The following is a 9,201-nucleotide window of genomic DNA, read 5'->3' as shown; positions in this document are numbered from 1 at the left end:
ATCCTCTTTTTGTGACATTGCACTGCTAAGAAATAGACCTAGGGCCAGAATTTTCCCATATATTTGTAACTCAGCACAAGCCCTTTTGCATTACCACATAACAGCAGGGAAAGGAAGCCCATGTTACGCACTCCCACTAACCCACAGCTAGGACCTTGGAACTGCAAATTCAGGGCTACAGGGATAAACTGGTTTGACCCCACCAACACTGTGTGGGGAAAAAAATGGCTAGGGTCATTACTGAAAATCTCTTTTAGGTCTGGCACACTTCTGCCATGCGTGTCAGTCCTTTCCACTTTGCCCCTCATCTGCTGACTGCATCCTCCTCCTGTCTGACATGTCAGTGGTGTGGTCCAACTTTCAGCACTGATCCTCACTACGCTTCATGCTGAGCTGCCAACTGCTGGTGAAACCTGCTCGATTAGTGTCCATATACTGCTGTGCAAATGTGTGCTTCTGGGAGATGTCACCAGAAAAGCCCTTGAGTTCTTGTTCTGCGGTATTTTGTTGGCAGTGGAAGAGCTTTTAACATTCTTTCTCCTAGTTCATAAAGCTCCAGCCAACTTGTGTCAATGGTGACTTCCACAGGGCCATATTAGCTGGCACATCTGCAGCATGCTGCACACAATGGATGCCTAGCTAGGAGCTCCTCAGCTGCACTGTGGTGGCAGGAACTAAGTGCTTGGGCTGCTAGCTCTGTTCACCTCCATCTATGCCTCTGTGTTCATCCTGACTGGATGCTTTGTGGAGTAAGTGTGTCTTAGACTTCCTAGAGCTGGTCATCTTCCCCTCTTCCCCCCACTGCATGTTCTCATAAGTGCCCTTCCCAAAGACTTGCTTCTTTCTGGGCCTTTTTGTCTTGGACTGTGGGTTTCAGTTACCTTTTCTGGTGTACTGGGGGTGTTTAGGTATGTCTCCACCCACTATGTGTGGCCCAGGCTCTGTGAACTCGTTGCAGATTTCAGAGTTTGCTTAAAAACTTCCAGGCAGTATGGAGGTGGAGGTGTCATAAGGAAATGACAGCTGAGCGTGAAGCTGACCACAAGGGGCACCTGCCTGTTAGGGTGGCTGGGAACCAGATGCCTGTCTGACCCTGCATTCTGCTTCTTCTCCTTGCAGAGATGAATGAGGCAATGCGCTCCTTTGCAGAGAAGGTGTTTGCCTCTGAGGTGAAAGATGAGGAGATCAGGCAAGAGATCTCTCCTTTTGATGTGGAAGAGGTATGCCCCATCTCACGCGAGGAAATGAGAGTGCACATGATGCTTCAGGAGAGCTCTGCCACAACAGAAAAGCGGTGAGCAACAACCAGAGCAGTTGGGGAAAGGAGAGGAGCATTGCCTGCACAGCCCCAGCCAGAGCTGGAGGAAAGCAGGGGGAACATAAGTTAAGGCCTGTGAAAACAGTTTACCACACCCACGGGATAGACCCTTGGTAATCCCAGGGCATCTGCCAGGTACTTCAGGGTTTCCTCTCCAACGGTTCCCACTGTTGGACAGAAAGGCACCCATGGCCTGTTCCCTGGGTGTCAGCATGGCAATGGCCACAGAGCTGTTGGAGATGGAGGCCTGGAGACCTTTCTCTAGAAAGGTGCGACTGGCAAAGACTGTACTTGAAAGTCCATGTACTTTGTGTGCTGTGGCCGCTACTCTTGGTAGTATCAGAAAGCACCAGTGAGATGACTCATGTTGTGCACAGTTGGAACACAGCTGTGGTAAGTGCCCCTGACCGTGCACCTACATGTGGCCATGGAGTTGGGGCTGTTTGCCTGAGGCTTTCCTTCCTGGCAGGAGGAAGCGCCTACTCCGCCTGAAGACAATTGCATTGGCAGTCCCGGTGGCTCAGAAGTCTATAACCAGCCTGTCTGCTCTTGATGAAGTCATCTCTACCTCCCCTGTGTACCAGACTGTGCCTGACTTCCAGCGGGTACAGATCACAGGGGATTATGCCTCCGGTGTACGTACTTGCATGGCTGTACCCTTCCCCTTGCTGAATACCACTTCATCTAGTCCCTGCCTGTCCCTCAGTAGTGACCAGTGTCACAGGAGCATGTACCAGCTGCAGTGGGGATAGACGGTGTCTTCCAGCTCAGTCCATGTCTCATGAGCATCTGATGGTGCCCTGCTGCATCCCTGGAGGATCCAGAGCTGAATGCCTTAGAAGAGTCTGTGTGGTGCTGCATGCTTCCCATGGGATTCTCCGGACAGGGCAGAAGGGAGGGCAGGGTGGGGTAGCCTATGCTTATTCTGTCACAGCCTGCTCCTGCTTGCGCACAGCTATATCTGTCTGAGGTTTGTGCAAGTCACAGAATCCCAGAATAGTTGAGGTTGGCAGACACCTGCAGAGGTCATCTGGTCCAGCCCCCCCTGCTCGGGCAGGGTCACCTAAAGCCAGTTGACCAGGACTGCTATCACATCCTGTGCTAATTCCTCCTTTTACATCTGTGCTGCTTCTGAGATACTGTTGGCAGGTTGCACCCTCCTGGGCTGGAGGCGGTTGCTCAGCTTGGAGTTGCATAGCGGAGGAGCAGTTAGGGGAAGCTGAAAATCCCTCCATGCACAGGCACATTCCTTCTGCCATGACTGTAATGAGCTGCAAGTACTTCATGGTATTCTCCCATGCTGCTCCAATGTGACCTCTCTTCACTGCCCAAAACACTTGTCTGTGCAGTAAATCAAAAATTCTTGACACATTGGGTCACTGTATGTTGTTGATCCTGCTTCAGTTTCAGTCTGGGCTCCAAAAATAGCTTTTAGTGTTTTGCGCAAACCTGGCTTCCATTTCAGTGGCAACTACAGTCTACAGTGAGGAATGTAAGAGGGGATGACAGCTGGAATTCATTGGTTCTGGTGTGAGGAACTTCCCTTTGCCATGTCTAGGACTTTGCCTATCATCCCTTATTTGCCCTGCTCAGGCAGAGCAGCAGGAGGGAGGGAACGACAAGATACATACCTTGCCATGAACAAAATTGTCCTTTTTACATCTTCGTGCACGGGGGTGTCTCTCGGGCAGCTAGGTTCCAGTTGTGTGGCTGTGTTCAGCAACAGCCCTCTTGCAGGTGACAGTTGAAGATTTTGAAATTGTCTGCAAAGGCCTGTACCGTGCCCTGTGCATCCGGGAGAAATACATGCAGCAGTCTCTACAGAGGTTCCCCAGGACCCCATCTCAGTACCTGCGTGCTATCGAAGGCGAGGTCTGGAGGGCGAGCAGCACTGGCCCAGGTACACTGAGGCACCTGGAGGGTTTTCCTCTCTGGCTTCAGCATGGGGTGAGCAGGGGTGAGAAAAGGGTTGTGGAAGTGCCCCACAGGGGAGTCGCTTGCTCAGGCCTCCTCTCTAGTGTCACAGTGGCAGTGCTGTCCCTGCCCTCTGCCTGGGGTGGAGGAGCATGGCAGGCTTGCGGAGTTTTGGTTGGCAGCCTGTGCCTCATGGTGTTCTCATTTTGGTCCAGTGTTCACCCCACCAGTGAAGGATGGAGAGGATCCCTTTGAAACTGGGAATCTTGCCGAGGACCTGGGATACCATGTCCAGATGAAGGATGGGGTAGCCTACATCTATGGAGACAAGGCAGCGGCTGGCAGAAATGAGCCAAAGGACCTGCCCTACCCCAGCCTTGAGGACTTTGTTGATGACATGAACTTCCTCTTGGCCCTGATTGCACAGGGGCCTGTGTAAGTGCACAACCCAGCACTGCTGGGTGCAGCTGAACAGATTCTGCCGCAGCAGGCAGAGGGAGGTCAGAGCAGAGCCAGAGTTGCCCCCTCCTTTTCCTGGGAAGAGGGAGGAACCTACTGATGACATACCTGCAGCCTGCTGGCTACCAAAATGTCCTTAGCCCTTGTCAGCCACCTTGATTGGGGTCTTAAGTGAAGTAACCATTCAGGGACTGGAGACAAACCCTGAAGGTATGCTCACACCTGGCCAGGCCTTCCTTTGAAGCTCTGTAATAGAGCCAGGAGAAGCACCTTAGGGAAGCAGCCCAGGCCAGCATGAGCTCCTCCACCTCAGGTGAAAGCTGCATCCCTGTTTGAAGGGCCATGCCCCTGTGTTGAAGGATAAGGAGCCCAGTCACTGTTCTGTCCTTTGCTTTCACTAGTAAGACCTACACTCATCGGCGCCTGAAGTTCCTCTCATCAAAGTTCCAAGTACACCAAATGCTAAATGAGATGGAGGAGATGAAAGAGCTGAAGAACAACCCCCACCGGGACTTCTACAACTGCCGCAAGGTAAATGGCAAGGCTTACAGCCACTGTGACTCTGAGGACATCTTGATGCCTTCCCTTCCCAAAGAACTAGATATTACAGTCAAGGTCTGTGGCTCCTCCATTGTTCCTGCTAATGGGGTGGTGCTGACTGGGCTGCTCTTGGCCCAGGCCTGTTGTGCTCATCTGCTGGGCTGAGCCATGCTCCCCACACAACTTGGGCTTGCCTAAGGTGTTAGTTAGCCTCCCTGTGAAGGTACCTGAGCACCCCAACTTGAAGCTAGATAGCTGTCCCTCTGGTTTCTCAGGTGGACACACACATCCATGCTGCAGCCTGCATGAACCAGAAGCATCTTCTGCGTTTCATCAAGAAATCGTACTGTGTGGATGCTGACCGTGTAGTTTATGATGCCAAGGGCAAACAGCTCACCCTGAAACAGCTTTTCCAGCAGCTCAATCTGCACCCCTATGACCTGACAGTGGATTCCCTGGATGTCCATGCTGTAAGTGGTAGGGAATTTAGGGTAAGACCACCCTTGGGTACTCTCACCCACCCCTGTAGGCATGGCTTTTCTCCTCCCTGTGTACCCCTGATGTGCATGTTAGTGTTTCTGGCAGGGTGCAGCAGCTCCTAGCTTTCCCATTGTGGGTTGTCTGGATCAGTCCCTGCTCAGCTGGTACGCTTGGGCCCAGTGTCTGTGTGTGTGTCTGTCTGTGTGTGTGTGTAGTATTTGCCCCTGACCCTCTCTGATCCTCCCTTCTCCAGGGGCGGCAGACATTTCAGCGCTTTGACAAGTTCAATGACAAGTACAATCCTGTGGGTGCCAGTGAGCTACGTGACCTCTATCTGAAGACGGAGAACCCTATCAATGGCGAGTACTTTGCTACCATCATCAAGGTGAGAATATAGGGGAGGAGAGCTGTTAAGCTGTGGTGCTGCTGTGCCCAGTGGCTGCAGGGTCCCCATGCCACCATCTGTTCTGGTTTGCAGGAGGTTGGCTCTGATCTGGAGGATGCCAAGTACCAGCACGCAGAGCCTCGCCTCTCAATCTATGGGCGATCAGCTGAGGAGTGGCACAAGCTAGCCAGCTGGTTCAACAAACATCGGGTCTATTCCCCCAACATGAAGTGGATGATCCAAGTACCCAGGATTTAGTACGTGCTGTGGGTCTGAGAAGGCACTGTGCCTTACAGTGCACTATACCTCATCTTTTATCCTGAAGGGATTGTGGGGACAGTGGGTCATGTTGTTCCTCTGCTAGCAGCTAATCCTTGTCTCTGTCCACAGTGATGTCTTCAGGTCTAAGAATTTCCTCCCACACTTTGGGAAGATGCTGGAAAATATCTTTGTTCCTGTGTTTGAGGCAACCATCAATCCTCGAGCCCACAAAGAGCTGAGTGTCTTTCTACGCCATGTGAGTGTCACCTGATGATGTTGTCAGGATGTGGTGAGCACTGACATCCCTGTTTGTGCACAAGAAATGGCATATTTGCCCTGATATGGAAAATGTCATCAGTGGGCTTGTGGCCCTACTGCCGCATTCTGGGAGAGGGGGTATGTGTCCAGAACTGCTGGGAGGGGTCAGACTCCCTGAGCTGGCTGCTGTGGGGCTGTGAGAAATGCTGCCCACTCACCTCCTGGAGAAGTGGTTTGGGGTGAGCTTTATTTCTAGCCCTTGATAAAGCTTGTGGGGTTGTGAGGAGCAAGATCTGCAGCCTTGCCCCTGTCTCTGCTCTGGGGTGGGTCAGGGGTACAGGCTACAGCTGGACTGTGGCAAGCTGCAGTGGGGCAGGGTGAGCCAGCCTACCTGGGCATGACAAGGTTGGGGAGCTTTGAGATGCAGCTTTTTTTTACCTTGCCAAGCAGATCACTGGCTTTGACAGTGTGGATGATGAATCCAAGCATAGTGGACACATGTTCTGCACTAAAAGCCCAAAGCCAGAGCAGTGGACTTCTGAGAAGAACCCATCCTACACCTACTATATATACTATATGTATGCCAACATCTTGGTGCTTAACAACCTACGCAGGTAAGGCCCAGGATCTGCTAAGGGACCTGCAATGGGCTGGCAGAAGCGGGGCTGACTCGTGAGTTGTCTCAGCAGTTTGATTGTTAGTGGCAGAAATGGGGCCCTCCTTGCTCTGCCACCAGCATAGTTTGGAGCTTCATGTCCCACAGCAATCCAAACGCTCCTTGGTAGGAAGCGTGGTGGACTGGGGTGAAAACTGCAGAGATGCATCTATTGTGTGCACAGAGGAGAAAAGAGAACAAGTAATGCGTTCCTAGGTCAAGCTGGATTCTTGGGGACCCACTGGCAGGGGCAGAGCTGGAACTGAAGTCAGGGAATCTTGCATCATATGCCACATAACCCTGCTGCTTGCCTGCTCTGAGTCCTTCTTCCATGTGCCTAGGCAGCGTGGTATGAACACATTCCTCTTCCGCCCACACTGTGGGGAAGCTGGGGCCATCACACATCTGCTCACAGCCTTCATGACAGCAGATAATATCTCCCATGGTCTCAACCTCAAGAAGGTAAGTGGAGTAGTCTGCCACAGAGCAGCCCAGGCATGGAAGAGGAAAAAAGCGTGTTCACAGCTGGCCTTCACTAAGCTGACAGTTAATTGTGCCTCTGCTGTAGGCTGACACAGCCTGGCTTCAAGCAGATGTTACAAACTCTCTTGAGTTTCTCCAGGCATGTTTGGGAATGTAGCTGAGAAACCTATTCAGACTTCAGGGGTTCAGCCTCACAGGCCTATCATTGGATAAGTCTGTTATCACGAGCCAGCTAAGTTCTGAAATCAGACAGGTCTGAACTCACTTGGCCTCTCACTCTCCAGTGGGCCCTGGAGGATTGCTGCCTTGGCTGTCTCTTTTTCTTGCACACACGTGCTCTGAGGCACTGAGATCTCTGAGGAGTGACCCTGGAGAGGTAGAGGGCGCAGCAACTTTTTCCCTAACCTGGCAACTCTGCTCACCTTTGCAGAGCCCGGTGCTGCAGTATCTGTACTTCCTTGCCCAAATTCCCATTGCTATGTCCCCACTCAGCAACAACAGCCTCTTCCTGGAGTATGCAAAGAATCCATTGCCTGACTTCCACCAGAAGGGCCTCATGGTGTCCCTTTCTACAGATGACCCCATGCAGTTCCATTTCACCAAGGTACAGTGGAAGCTGATCACCTCCCGCTCTGAACATGGGGCTGGGATGGTGTGGGCCTCATTGCTCAGGGAAGCCAGCAGCATTTGCAGCCGATCCAGCATGCTGGGCCATCATGGGCTGTGCTGGCAGAAGCCAGTGGCCTCTAACACAGCCTGTGGCTGCAGGAGCCCCTGATGGAGGAGTATGCCATTGCTGCCCAGGTTTTCAAGCTCAACACCTGTGACATGTGTGAAATTGCCAGGAACAGCGTTTTGCAGTGCGGCCTGTCCCATGAGGTAGGTGCCCCTCTGGGCAGGCGGAGCGGGCCTGCGCCTGAAAGGGGCCAGGCCAGGCCACCAGCCCCCTCCCCGCACTCGGGGCTGCCTCCCAGGGCCTGAGGGAGCTCGGCCGAAGCCAGCGCCTCCCCCGGGTGCCGCCAGCCGGGGCTTCTGAGGCCGGCACCGCCGCCCTTGTCTCCGGCAGGAGAAGGCCAAGTTCCTGGGTGAAAACTACCAGGAAGAAGGACTCCAGGGCAACGATATCCGGAAGACAAACGTGGCCCAGATCCGTGTGGCCTACCGCTATGAGACCTGGTGCTACGAGCTCAACCTCATCGCCGAGGGCGTGAAGGCCGACTAGGAGCGGGCGGCGCTGCGGGGCTGGGGCGGGCGGCGGGGCCGCGCAGTAAAGGCCGCTCTGTCAGCAGCTGCGTTGCACCCTGCGCCGGGGGCGGGGCTGCCGCCTGAGTGACGGCCGCGCGAGCCAGTGGGCGGCAGGGCGGGGCGCGGCGGGAGCGTCCGGCGAGCGCGGGGCCGGGACCGAGCCGGGGCTCAGCGGGTGAGAGGGTGCGGGGTCGGTTCCCGCCGCGGGGGCAGAGCGGGACCGGGGGGCGGGGCCGCGCGGCGCGGCGGGGCTCCTCACCCGCGCCCCGTCACCAGCGGCTCCGGAGGGGCAGCTCGGCCCGGGGAGGGCGGGGGCTGCACGCGGAGCGGCGGCCGAGCTTGGGGCCGCCAGCGGTGCTGGTGGCGGCGCGGTCCATCGCTGCCGGCCCCGGCGGGAGCCCGGCGCAGCGGGGAGGCGGGAGGTGCTGCAGCCGGGCGGCGACCCCGCCGGTGCCTGCGGGGTCGCCGGTACCCGCCAGCCTCCGGGGAGAGCCGGTGACCGGGCCGGCTGCGTTCTGCCCCGGGGGTCCTGGTGAGCCGCCCCGGGCGGGCAGGGCCGGGCGCGGGCCCCACGCGGGGAGTAGGCGGCTGCCCGAGCCCGGCGGCAGCCCCGCGGGTCACCAGCCCCGTGTTTCGTCGCGGTTCCTCGCCCCGCGCAGCCGCGGGGAGCGGGCGGGGGGACGCACCTTAACGCGTACGCACGCCTGAAGGGGGGCTGCGGGGCGGGCCCTGCCGCGCCGCTCCCCGGGGCGCCCGGAGACGGTCTAGGCGGGCGCACGGCAGAGTCCCCCGAACATCAGGAGACTCTTTTCCACCCTGAGGGCGCCCGAGCACCAGCTCGGGCAGTCCCGGGGGTGCCGAGACACCCGGCAGCCGCCCGCGGTCCTGGGCAGCTCCCTTCCCACCTCAGCCCCTCAGGAGTTCGTACAGGCTTTCTATGGAACAGCTTGTCTCCTGGCAGGCTGCGATGTTTTCGGTAGCGCTAGTTACTTGTGTTGACTTGCACTGAGGAGTTACAGAGGTCTGCGATGGCGATGCTGTCAGAGGGCATGAGCTGCAAGCCAGCATTACGCTGCGCCACTCTCCCCTTGCCTTTTCTGGTTCGTGGCGCGGACCCCTCCGTTCCAGTGACCGTGGCCAAACGCAGCCTGTCCGACTGGGCACCTGGCTACCACGACCCTCATAGAGCCCTAGTAGTTTTGG

The 9,201-nt window shown here is 56.0% G+C and overlaps 1 protein-coding gene across 1 annotated transcript; it reads left to right on the top strand.

The window, feature by feature from the left end:
* Positions 1-1,121: 1,121 nt before the first annotated feature.
* AMPD1 (adenosine monophosphate deaminase 1) lies at positions 1,122-7,989 on the top strand. The gene is made up of 14 exons (XM_027797136.2): positions 1,122-1,294; positions 1,788-1,953; positions 3,056-3,218; positions 3,448-3,667; positions 4,093-4,222; positions 4,507-4,701; positions 4,965-5,096; positions 5,190-5,353; positions 5,487-5,613; positions 6,066-6,229; positions 6,612-6,732; positions 7,184-7,357; positions 7,522-7,632; positions 7,820-7,989. The coding sequence occupies exons 1-14, from the start codon at positions 1,122-1,124 to the stop codon at positions 7,973-7,975; spliced, it is 2,196 nt and encodes a 731-aa protein (XP_027652937.1). The 3' UTR covers positions 7,976-7,989.
* Positions 7,990-9,201: the final 1,212 nt, after the last annotated feature.

This window comes from Falco peregrinus, chromosome 16 (assembly GCF_023634155.1).
Source record: "Falco peregrinus isolate bFalPer1 chromosome 16, bFalPer1.pri, whole genome shotgun sequence".
NCBI classification, from domain to species: domain Eukaryota; kingdom Metazoa; phylum Chordata; class Aves; order Falconiformes; family Falconidae; genus Falco; species Falco peregrinus.
The sequence above is the reverse complement of the archived record's forward strand: the minus strand, read 5'-3'. Positions and strand labels throughout refer to the sequence as shown.